The 12,601-nt window shown below is 44.5% G+C and overlaps 1 protein-coding gene across 1 annotated transcript; it reads right to left on the bottom strand.

Moving 5' to 3' along the window:
* Positions 1-3,888: 3,888 nt before the first annotated feature.
* On the bottom strand, positions 3,889-8,943 carry LOC134970187 (protein DBF4 homolog A-like). The gene is made up of 6 exons (XM_063946207.1): positions 8,861-8,943; positions 8,704-8,749; positions 8,339-8,419; positions 7,147-7,234; positions 5,322-5,425; positions 3,889-4,065 (listed from the first exon to the last, which is right to left on the bottom strand). Exons 2-5 carry the CDS (start codon positions 8,745-8,747, stop codon positions 5,324-5,326), a joined length of 315 nt encoding a protein of 104 aa, XP_063802277.1. The 5' UTR covers positions 8,748-8,749; positions 8,861-8,943; the 3' UTR covers positions 3,889-4,065; positions 5,322-5,323.
* Positions 8,944-12,601: the final 3,658 nt, after the last annotated feature.

Genomic DNA, 12,601 nt, shown 5'->3' with positions numbered 1-12,601 from the left:
TTAGACGCCGAAAAGGCATTCGACGTGCTGCTTACAATTTCCGACCCGGTACACTCTTTGCCCCATCTTTTTCGAGAAATAGAGGAGTTTGGTGCACACTCTGGCTATAGAATTAATACTGATAAGACTGAGGTCTTAGACTTTTATATTCCGCAAAACATGAAAGATAGTTTAACACATAGGTTTAATTTTCGATGGAATGTAAGGAAACTTACATACCTGGGAGTAGCTATAACCAAAAATTACTCTCATCTTTTTCAGGCCAACTTCCCCAGACTGCTCGCCCAACTTCAAAGAGACCTTGAAAACTGGGGAAGCCATTATATCTCCTGGATCGGCCGTATCAACGGCGTCAAAATGAACCTTTTGCCCAGACTCCTTTAATTGTTACAAACTCTCCCTGTTCGGGTCCCACCTTATGCCTTTAAAAACCTTCAGCACGCCACGTCCCAATTTATCTGGTCCAAAAAGAAGCCCAGAGTGAAACGTGTTGCACTGCAAAAACACACTTCAGAGGGCGGATTGGGGGTCCCAGACTTCAAAGCCTATTATATAGCGGCCACCCTAGCACAATGTACTCAATGGAATACTCCGAGAGTTGAGAGGGTTTGGGTCTCAATTGAGGCCGACTCTCTTAATTTGAACTATCTCTCTTCTTTATTGTGGCTTTCCTCTGTAACACGTTCACGCTCCGTTAAATCACACCCAGTAGTCTCCCATTCTCTAGACGTCTGGGATTCAGCTAATCGTAAATTCCATTTGGCACCGCCCCCTGGTCCTCTGGTCCTGATATTTGATAATCCCTTGTTTCAGCCTGGCCGTCACCCTAATGCCTTGCCACAGTGGCGGAGGGAGGGGATTATACTATTAAATGATCTGACCTCAGACTCTCTGTTTCCAACCTTTGCAGAATTACAATCTAAATATGCTTTGCCTCATACACTCTTCTTCCAATACCTGCAAATCCGACATTTCCATTTCACGCTTCTTACACAGATTAACCATAGGCCGTTAACTTCTCTAGAAGTTCTTGCACTGAACACGAACTCGACTAAAGGACTTATTTCCACTATTTATAGATCACTGGTACCCCCAGGACAATCGGTTAAGGAACCTCATGAGAGGGCGTGGGAATCGGATCTGGGGGAAACATTTGATTCCGAGGAGTGGACAGATATCTACACTAGCCTAGCATCTAGCTCCATTTGAGTCCGAGCAAAGGAAAATGCATACAAGCTCTTCTATAGATGGTATTATGTTCCCACCAGACTTGCCAAGATGTTCCCAGACACATCTCAACTCTGCTGGAGATGTAATACAATGGATGGGACGTTTTTGCATATTTGGTGGGAATGCCCTAGACCAATCCCTCTCTGGAGGGAACTGGGATCCCTCTTCAGTTCGATCCTGGAGATTTCCATCCCCATGTGTCCCAAGCACTTCCTTCTTTCCGTATCCCTCCCTGGGGCCTCGCGATGTCAGACTAAATTGTTCACCCATATGGTCCTGGCAGCCAGATGTGCTGTTGCTTCGGCCTGGAAATCCACAGAGGCTCCCACTCTGGGAGAAATTGTAGAGAAGATATGGCACATCTATACTATGGAACATATTACTAGCATCTTAAAGGGCTCTTCGGAGGCCTTTCTTAGGACCTGGGAACCATGGACGTCCTTTTTCAAGACCTCCCCACCTTTCCGTTAAGGGGGGTTGGCCCTATCGTAAGCTCTCAACAATTGTGCGTTCTCACATACCTTTTTTACGTCTTTTTCCATTTGAGCGGGGCCGGCCGGGTCACCCCATCCTTCACCATTACTTCATTTCTTCCCCTCCTCTGGTTTTTAATCTAGTTTTCCTGTCTCTCTTCTCTTCTCGTTCGCCCTCTGCCGCGCTTTCTATTCCTATACTGTCTTATAATATCTTAAAACATTGATGAGTATAAGTTTGTCCAGATAGTAATTAAGCTCACAATGCTTTGACTATTTAAGTTTTTGATCACCCCTAGGGGGATGTTCAATGTATCTTTATGATTTTGTGAGAATATTCTGACACATTACTATTGCATGTTCCTGTTTGTATCTCATCTGCCTAATAAACAAATGTAAAAAAAAAAAAAAAAAGCCTAACGCTGCTCCTCACCTCTATGAGGGGAATTAAAGTGTTTTGCTGACCAGCGGACACTAGATGGCATCTAAAGGAGCAATTCAAGTGTTGCTCCATTCGGACGCACACAGCCGCCGGCACTGACATTACTGTAATGTTGTTCTGTCATTTTGGCGGTCTGGTAACTAGTGTTACTCTATAATAAGATTAGGTCTGGCAATGACGGAGATGGCCTCTGCCTAATGCTGCACTCCTGACGCATCAGCTAATCCATCCCCACCAGCCCTCCTGTGTGTCCCTAGACATGGAACTCCACCATCACCAGCTTTACCCGAGTGCATGGAGAGGTTTCTCCCCTCTCATATGCCCAGAAAGCAGCAGTGCCAGCACCTGGAGAGAGTATGGTGCGATTCCAAGATGGCAATGGCACCCGCACTGCTGGAGGTAAAGGCTGTTGCTTTGCCCACGCTGACCTCTGCAGCATCTTTCCCTTTAACAGCCATGGCTTCACCCAGTGTCGTAACTAGACATTGCCCCCAGTGCCAGTAGCTCACACTTAAGTTGGAAACACACTGGTAGATATATCTGCTGATCAATGGATCTGCAGATATATCTATAGCCGGATCGGGCAGTGTGTTGTGCATATACACTGCCCAATCCATCATGACTGATGTTACTAACTGGGAGGGCAATATAACGGCTGATATATCGGCCAGTGTGTACCCAGCTTAAGACATGTCAGGATGTGTTCACTCCCGAGCAACAGCGTGAGGATTGCCATAGGCAGCATTTGCCTGTCATGACAAACTGGATGATTTGGAGAATCGTTAACACGAAACAACCTCCACATTGTGGGACTGGTTGAACTGGTTAAGGGAGAGGCCCTAACGTGCTTTCTGAATACCTCACTTTTGGATCTTCATGCCTCCTGTAGCGATATAGTGAAAGAGCACGGCACATTGGCCCTACTACCCTAATGCCCGCCCTAGAGTTACCATCCTTCCAGTAGCGGATCTTGCCACAGGCAAGCAGGACTTTTGCCCGGGGCGCCACCTTCCGGAGGGCGCCGGCGCCATCCGGAGGGCGCCGCACCATGGCAAGATCCGCTGCTGCTGTGGTGCCCCCCGCTGCCGCTGCCCGCTGTCCTGTGAAGGAAAACTAGACGCTACGCGTCTAGTTTCCCTTCGTGGGCTGACCGCTGTGAAGGGAAACTAGACGCTACGCGTCTAGTTTCCCTTCCTGGAGAGGACCTTAACTGTAATGATGTGCGGTGCGCGTTGACGTCATCGCGCACCGCACAGCAAAGGTCCTCTCCACGAAGTGAACTAGACGCTTAGCGTCTAGTTTTCCTTCGTGGAGAGGACCTTTGCTGTGCGGTGCGTGATGACGTCATCGCGCAACGCACATCCTACTACAGTACAGGGGGGCGTAACTGGCCACGCCTCCTGTATGAAGCCACGACCCTAATTCCGCCCGGGGCGCAAGAAGCCCCGAAACCGGCCCTGCATCCTTCAGTAAAAACATATAGGAGTACTGACCCCTGGTGCTATGTTTATATCATAAAAAATCAGAACTTCCATGCTAACCGAAAGCAAATAAATGACAGTTTATTGCATAAGCGTAAGATTAAAATTCATATGGTGACCTTCTCAATTATGGTGCCTGCATAATATAAACAAGAAGGAGCCGTATATAGATCACTAGCTCTGCTGCATACAATCTATATATATATATATATATATATATATATATATATATATTTTTTTTTTTTATTTATTTTTTTTTTTTTTTTAAAGATAGATGGCGATAGTGATATGCTCACAGAGCTTTTTGGTGGTACATAAGGATAAGGTTTTTCATATCCGGCTGGAGATACGGGAGTCGCAGCAGGTGACAGCAGAGCATATCGGATAATGGCTCCCAAGCAGTCCAGCACACACAGGAGCTGGGTGAAAGTGTTTTGATCTATAATTAGAACAACAATATAAATGAATATAGATTAAAGGCTTAAGATATGAATACTAATAATTGTTAATAAAAACGCAGTCTCATAAAATATATTTCATACAGTGTTTATACTACAATAAAAAGGGGAGGAAAATATTTGAGCATGCACCGGACCCGTACTGCTCATGTGTAGAACAGGTCTGTGACGTAGGATGCAGTAAGGCGTCAGACTGTAAGTGATTGACAGTTTGCTGCCATTTGGAGGCGGGGAGGAGGCAGCGGCTGCCTCCGTTTCTCATAACAGAAGCGTGTCGCTGTCATTATGGGGAAGTGCCAAAGATAGGATCACCATCCGAGATCCTGGATTGTATAGGTGTGTGCCCAGCAGGGTCGGACTGGCCCACAGTGGTACAGGGGAAACCCTCGGTGGGCCTCACTGCCTGGGGGGCCCACCCCCTCCTCTAGAATCTTCCAGATTGTACACTTGAATTATAAATTAATTGCATATGTTGCATTATACACAGGACTATGGTATATTTTCTACAGTGCATTGCTGTTATGAATCTGGTACATTATCATGTGTGCACTAGCCGTATTTACTACAGGTTGAGTATCCCTTATCCAAAATGCTTGAGACCATAGGTATTTTGGATATCAGATTATTCCGTATTTTGGAATAATTGCATACCATAATGGGATATCATGGTGATGGGACCCAAGTCTAAGCACAGAATGCATTTATGGTTCATATACACCTTATACACACAGCCTGAAGGTCATTTTAGCCAATATTTTTAACAACTTTGTGCATTAAACAAAATGTGTGTACATTCACACAATTCATTTATGTTTCATATACACCTTATACACACAGCCTGAAGGTCATTTAATACAATATTTTTTATTATTTTGTGTATTAAACAAGGTTTGAGTACATTGAGCCATCAGAAAACAAAAGTTTCACTATCTCAGTCTCACTCAAAAAATTCCGTATTTCGGAATATTCCGTATTTCGGAATATTTGGATATGGGATACTCAACCTGTATATATATTATTTATCATTGGGCCCAGACCATGCACTAATGATTAGCCAAGCATCTAAGAATGGGCCCCTACCACTGCATTTCCCCGGTGGGCCCTTCACGCCCCAGTCCGACACTGGTGCCCAGCATTACACACCCTGCTCTATGAGTAGCTTAATAAGATAGAAGTTTATATTGTTTTGTGTAAATAGTATAACAGAATGTGAAAGTAAATACAGAAATCATGATACCTTCAGTGCTCCTCCCAGTCCGCGCACAGGGTGGCAATAAGGTCATCCAGGGCCTTGTAATCTTGGCCCTCCACAACGTTTTTGTGCTGAGGGCTTTCAAGATGCTGCAATATGGAGACAAAGGAAAGAAATGTGCATCTGAGAATAAAGATCTTCATTTGTATTTTCCCCAACAGAAGACACATTAATGTCAGTTAGAAAGTGCAGGACCTGTATAATGATTAGGGCACAATTTTATTCTGGTCACTACATCCGTTCATTCTAGAATAAAGTTAACATAAAGATACACATAGCTGTCCCCACTACCGATTTATTTATTTTTAAACTAGTTACCAGCCCGTCAAAATGACAGAACAACAACACAGTAATGTCAGCAATGACGGCTGTGCGTGCTGAGTGGAGGGACACTTGGATCGCCTCCATCGGACGCCATCTAGTGGCCGCTGCCATGCACAACACTTGAATTGAGCCTTTTACTATACAGGATAGAAAAGTCCCTTGTGTTTAGAAAGTAATGTGAAAAGGTGTAAAAGGAATGTGATAAAGACTTATAATGGCCCTAACTGTGTGGAGTTTGTATATTCTCCCCGTGCTTGCGTGGGTTTCCACCGGGTATTCCGGTTTCCTCCGAATAAATATTTACTGGTTGGTTAATTGGTTCCCACCAAAACAAATTAACCCTAGTGTGTATGTGTGTGTATATGTGATCAGGTCATCTTAATGTATAGGCACACTGGGCAGCTGCCCTGGGTCCCACAATTCTAGGGGCCATCAAGCAGGGGTAGGTGGTGGTCACACAGTCAGACCAGAGAGGACTCATTCTCTACCTGCCTCCCAGCCTGAGGCAGCATGCTGATTGGTGGATGGCTGGTGCTATCCACCAATCAGAGATCCGACAGCCCATTTACTGTATGGAAGCTTGTGGACAGACATTGCATGACCGTAGGAGGTGCATGTTCTAACTTTTTAATGGTTCCTGTGAATGGGTGTGTAGGGGTCCCAGTGCATTGCTTTACCCAGGCCTATAATGCTGTTAGGGATTATAGATTGTAAGCACTACTGGGGCAGGGATTTATCTGAATAGTCAAATATTCTCTGTAAAGTGCTGTGGAATATGTGTGCACTATATAAATAACTGGAAATACATAAGTAAGGGACACAGCTTTACATGTGAGTTACCCAATAACCACCACAGTGATACCAGGTAATGCACATCCCTGATCCCTGCACTGAGGGCCATTACAAGGTTTCTCGGCATTATTTGCAAAATTTTAGCCTACAGCTCCCCCCCCCACACCTTCTCATACCCACCACCACCGACCCTCCCACCCACCAATACCCACTTTTCAGCCCGTCTGAATTAAGTTTAACAAAGGTACATCTCTCAGAGCTACCCTTAATTTTGAGATAAGTAAGCTCAGGGCTAAAGACTCTTCCCCACTATGTTCTTCTCCAGCTCCCCCCGCATACTGCGCTTGCTCCAGTTTTCCGTAGACGGGAGATTGTTATTTCATTTGGAAACCCCCATCTAGAAATCCTGCATTTGCCCCTGCACTCTGAACGCTGCAGACAATTATCATGCCCAATAGACACAGTAATAGGCAGGACATCCATACTTCCCTACTGTTCTGGATGCCTGGTAAAGTAGGCAACTCTTCCCCTCGTCCTGTGAGCAGCCACCCGCAGCCGCCCACTTCCCGAGCACCTCCTACCTTGCTGCCCCCTCCCAAAGTGAGGATCCCCAGGTCATCCGCTGCTCCTTACACAGGATTGTAACTAATACCTACTACACTAAGGCAGTGCACATACATCATTCAGTACTTACTTCTTCCAGATCAGGGTAGATGCACCTGCAGCATTCGCAGTACCCTGGCATCTTGGTGGGGCCCTGGTGAGCTGCGGTCTTATGCTCACTGAGGGAATAACAGTCAGATTAGAGGCAATAAATACAACTACAGCAGCGCATTACATGCCTTCTAATAGCGCCATAACCAAATACATAACTAAATCTAAAGAAAGAGTCCGCTCAAGGAGCAGTCACTGTCAGCAGCAACATGTTACACCTACATTATACACATCTATATGGGGAAACAAGCTGATTTATCAAAGAAACAGCAGTTGCCGGATTAGGGAATCTCCCTATGTACCATTCCCTGCAGCCTGTGATGGCCAACTCCTGGTATCACCACGCTGACCATCACCGGGGGATCTCCTGCAATAACTTCCCCTGGCAAAGCTGGTGACACTACTTGATGCACATATATAGCAGGACAGCGGTGTTACCTGTAGCACAGACTGCCCATCTCAAGGTGGTAATAGCAGATGAGGTGCTCACAAAATAATTATTATAAACATAGAGCATCTATTCTCTTTAGACTGGGGGCGGGATGTACTAATAATCTTTGAGGGCCATCGTCTGCACTGATCGCATATGTACTAACATATGCCATTAGTAATGCAATGCAATGGCAGTGGCCCCCTGCATAGATTGGGTGTGTGGGGGCCTCCAGGGGTCTCTGTCACCTCCCAACACCGGGAGGCGACATCTTCTGTCAGTCCCGGGCTCCTCCTCCTCTTCCCTGCAGCTGGAAATACAGAAGGCTGTGTTCCTGGGGGAGGAGTAGGCTGGGATTCGGGACTACGACGGGAGCTGCCTGCATATAGGTATGGGGGGGTCGACGTGAGTGGCGCTGGGCGGCGGGTGCGATGGGATGCGGTAAGAAGTCCATAGGCTTCTATAGGGTATCTCCATAGAAAGATGGCTATACCTTCCGCAAAGAAAAGTGGCAGCCAGGTCTTAGTACATTTGAAAATGCGGTAAAACACACGTAAACAGGAGTTTTACTGCTTTTTTCCTTTAGTACACCCCACCCTAAGATTCCACAGCTGTACATACATGTGACCTGGGTCATGTGTGCACAGAAGGACCCTGACTGGCCCCCAGAAAGCAGCTCATTAGATTTTCTATCACTCAAATTTGATAAGTGGACCTTAAAGTATAGCAAAATAAAACAGACCTTTCCTTGGTGTCCATCGGGTGACTAGGGCCATAGGGACACTCAAATATAAGGCGAAGCCCAAACAATGGTCTGTAGTGGCTGTACAGGAAGATATGAGGTTATATTATTACAGTAGTGGTCGCTGACTGCACAGGAGAGTGTGGGAGGGCAGACAGTGATGGGACATACAGTAACACTCTCACCGCTCAGCTGAATGAAGAAGAAGAGGAAGAAGAAGAAGCTATTTGGGATTGCTAGTTAGAAATATGAGTTTTCTACACTGGTAAGAAAATGAAACGTATAAAACATATTACACATGTATAGGCACACGTATGTGACACGTGACTGATCATACATTGGGTGTGTGTGACAATAACACTCACCGGCTGACATCTTCCACTTTAATAAATGGATCCATCAGTTTCATAACTAACAGAGGAGAAAATGATTAAACAGATAAAACACCAAGTACGCGTCTTTTATCATTATTATCACTGAGTAAAGCAACATATATATAAAAGATGGTATAGAAGCACAGACCTGGTATTGGTTTGGGCTCCGGCTCTTTCACTTCTAGCGCTGGAACCTCCTGCGCCTTAACCTCCTGCGCTCTAACCTGCTAAAAACATTACAAATTGTGAAAACGTAGCATAGAATAACCAGCAACAGACTCCAAACTCAGAAGAGGTTTCATAAACGGGCACCAAGGAAAAAGTCTTGTGCTGAAATATATAAATATATGGCGTTAAAAAATCCCAAAACAAAACTCTGCAAAAGATGACTACTAGGGTTAGGCTCACCATACTATCCCTTTACATCGGGCCACTCATGGATTACACAGGTTCTGCGGCTGATAAAAGCCAGATGAAATGCAGGATTAAAGTCAGCCAGCCACAGAACCTGTGTAATTCATGCGTGTCCCAGTGTAAAGGGATAGTATGGGAAGCCTAAATATAGTGTACATTCTGTTTAAAGCAAGAGGTTGTTTTTTTTCTTCTATAAATATAATTATTTTAATTGTAGATCTTAGCATGCTGCATTAGAAATCAGACTGGTGCCCTTGAGATGGGTGGTATTCTTGTGACCGGCGGTCAGCAGACCAATGGTCACATGACCTCCCCCAAAATCCCGCCCCCTCACTATCCCGACGATTGGCATGCTGACCAACAGGGACTATTTCTTCTTGTGGGTACCCACGACAACCATAGAGTGGGAATAGAACCCGTGGCAACCGCAGGTCACCACCGAGCCTGCAAGGGGCTTGCTGCACTCGCCCCTCCCCGCTGGGATCCCGGCGTTGGTCTGCTGCCGGGATCCTGGCATCGGTATGCTGACCGGCGTTCAGGAGACCATCGGTCAGCCATACCACACCCCGTGAGACTGATGGAGTTAGTTGGACACTGACTTGCTATAATTTTCCATTTCTTATTTAGGGATAGTCTATAGCAGAGGTTCTCAGATGCGGCCCTCAAGGCACACCAACGGTCCACTTTTTAAGTATATGCATGCTTGGCCACAGGTGACTTAACTAGCACCTCAGTCATTTTCATGTAACCATCTGTGCTGAAACCATGAATATACCTAAAACCTGGACTGTCAGTGCCTTGAGGGCTGCGTTTGAGAACCTCTGGTCTACTATAGCTTCCATAAAAGCAATGGAAGATGCTGCTCACATGAAAAAGCTGTGTTCTGCATTTACCTATTCAGGTGTTTGATACTATACAGCAGGGGTGGGGAACCTCAGGCCCGAGAGCCGTATAAGGCCCGCAGAGCCACTTGATCCGGCCCGGCCAGACTCACCTAGCCGGGCGCCTGCTGAGATTTTGTTACTAGTGGGCGCCTGGCTTCTTACCCACAGTAGCAGCCGGAAGCAGGAGCTCACTCCTGAGCTCCGGCTTCCGGCTCTGGCAGTGTGCGTGTGCTGCTGTGCGGTGTTATGGGAGAGATGTCATGACTTCTCTCCCATAGTTCTGAGGAGCGAGCGTCCAGGCGGAAGGCAATGGTCTGGAAGCAGGAGCGGGGCTGGTAAGTATTGTGTTTTTTTTTTCTTTTAATGTGTGTGTAAGCGTCGCTACTAGGGGGCATATCTAATTGGGCATAACAACTGACTGGTGGCATATCTAATGGGGCATAACAAGTGACGGGAGGAATACTTACTGGGGGCATATCTACTGGGCCATAACGACTGGGGGTATATCTACTGGGGGCATAACTACTGACTGGGGGCATATCTACTGGGGGCAGGCTCATTTTTAAGTTGATAATTTTTGTATGGCCCCCAAAGGATTTTATAAATATCCAAATGGCCCTGGCTAGAAAAAAGGTTCCCCACCACTGCTATACAGCTTTAAACAATTACATCTGTAAAAGCATTATGGAGTACATAATATATTCATTTATTAACAGGTTTTTGTTTTTATAGTAAATGCTTACTGATTATTGTTGAGTATACGATGGATCCAATTTAATTATATTAACAGAGCATTTCATATTTATTAAATTATGTTGGAAATATAATTAATTGTTAATGGGGCCAAAATTGCAACACTTAGAGGCAGATGTACTAATCCTTAGAGACTAATAAAGGGGAGAGAGATAAACTACCAACCAATCAGCTCCTAACTGTCATTTTTCAAACATGTCCTGTAACATGGCAGTTAGGAGCTGACTGATTAGTTACACCTTATCTTTCTCCAAGCTTTGATGCAGCTCCCCCAATGGTATAGGAACAGATGTAAATCTATATAATAAATTAAATTGCTGATGAAAATGATGTCATCACAATAAAATGTAATGGCAGTCAGAGGGGAGAGGCAGAGAGGAACAATAAATAAAGGCCATAGTAACATTGTTACTATAATCCCTAATTCACCTTCATTCATAAAAAAAATAAAAAAAACCCTGAAAAATGTTACATAACGCCTTCATCCACTCGCCTATTCATATATTCTCTGTACAGCGCTGTGTGAAGTGTATAAATAAATAATACTGGCACTATACAAATATAGGGAAAATAGATGGTAATAATATTAAGAATATAAATAGAAATAATAATATTACCTTTACAGGTTTAGATTTTTTCATAGGGCGAAAACAGCAGCAAAAGCAGCTAAAAAACTGGCAAAACCTGGACGGCATGTCGGCAGTTATCTAGTCCAAATAACTAGTGAGCTTCAAACCCTTGAACACGGCAGTTGATGCAGTGAGCTGGGAGTTACCATGGAAGCATCTATGATGTAACAATGGTGTCGGCAGTCAGGCTCATGGCTGCTCTCCAATTTTTATTGATCTTTGAATATATTTTGTGAATTGTTGACTTAAAATAAAACTTTTTTTTGTTCTGACCATTCTTTATAATTTATCACTATAACTGTAGTAATGAGGTATGTGAGCGTATTTATACTCCATGTGCATCCCAAGAATTTATACATCGCCTTTCTGTCAGCTGGAATTCCTATGTCCATTCCCTCTCAGTGTATACTATTCCCTACTGTCTACGCTTATCTCATTACATTTCATCTGCCATAACGCCTAATTATATGTGTAGCAAATAACTACAGTGCTGTGTGTGTGAGTGACCTCAGTACCGGATTAAGGTCAGCGTGGGCCTGGAGATAAAATTCATGAAAGGCCTATTGTGTATTGCCATAGGGGGTGTGACCAGCACTGCAGGGGCGTGGTCTGCACAGGGGTGTGGCCTGTGCTGTGGGGTGTGGCTAGCTCCATGCAATGCATTGCTAGTGTCTACCTTCAACTTCATGTACTAAACGTCAACAGAGTACATGTCAACATGTTCATCATGTCAACACAATGTCAACATCTAACCCTGACATTTTAATGTTGTTAATGTGTCACATGTCGACAATTTGTCCATGTTGACATTATAATATTCGATATTCTGGTGTCAACATTATTGATGCTGACCTACTGAGTGTCCACTTAGTAAATGCATGCCAGATATTTGTTAGTAAATAAAATAAATCTTGTGGGTCAATCCGTATCAAATGGTCCAGAATTAAATTAATTGGTTGCTTGACCATTTGTTAACAATGTTATTTTTTGTGTATGATGACCCCTGTAAGTTAGTAGTCAGAAACCACATTACTTTATTTTTATTTACCTTCATGTGAAGATGGCGGCCATTTTTGTATCATGGCATGACATTTTTCTGTTGCGGATGTTTGGAGTAAATGCAATATCTCAGCTGCACGTACTGTACAAGTAAACAGCGAGAGAGACAACAAGCGATAAAAAGCAAAAAAGAGAGCGACAGAGTAGAGA

This window comes from Pseudophryne corroboree, chromosome 11, assembly GCF_028390025.1.
Source record: "Pseudophryne corroboree isolate aPseCor3 chromosome 11, aPseCor3.hap2, whole genome shotgun sequence".
NCBI lineage: Eukaryota > Metazoa > Chordata > Amphibia > Anura > Myobatrachidae > Pseudophryne > Pseudophryne corroboree.
This window is presented reverse-complemented; position numbering and strand designations above follow the sequence as displayed.

Bases quoted from the DNA above. Each gene is read 5' to 3' on its own strand.
- LOC134970187 (XM_063946207.1), bottom strand. From the start codon at position 8,747: ATGAAACTGATGGATCCATTTATTAAAGTGGAAGATGTCAGCCG. The intron at 8,420-8,703 runs GTGAGTGTTATT...CTTCCTGTACAG, and splicing joins AAAGTGGAAGATGTCAGCCG to CCACTACAGACCATTGTTTG. The intron at 5,426-7,146 runs GTAAGTACTGAA...TCCATATTGCAG, and splicing joins TCTACCCTGATCTGGAAGAA to CATCTTGAAAGCCCTCAGCA.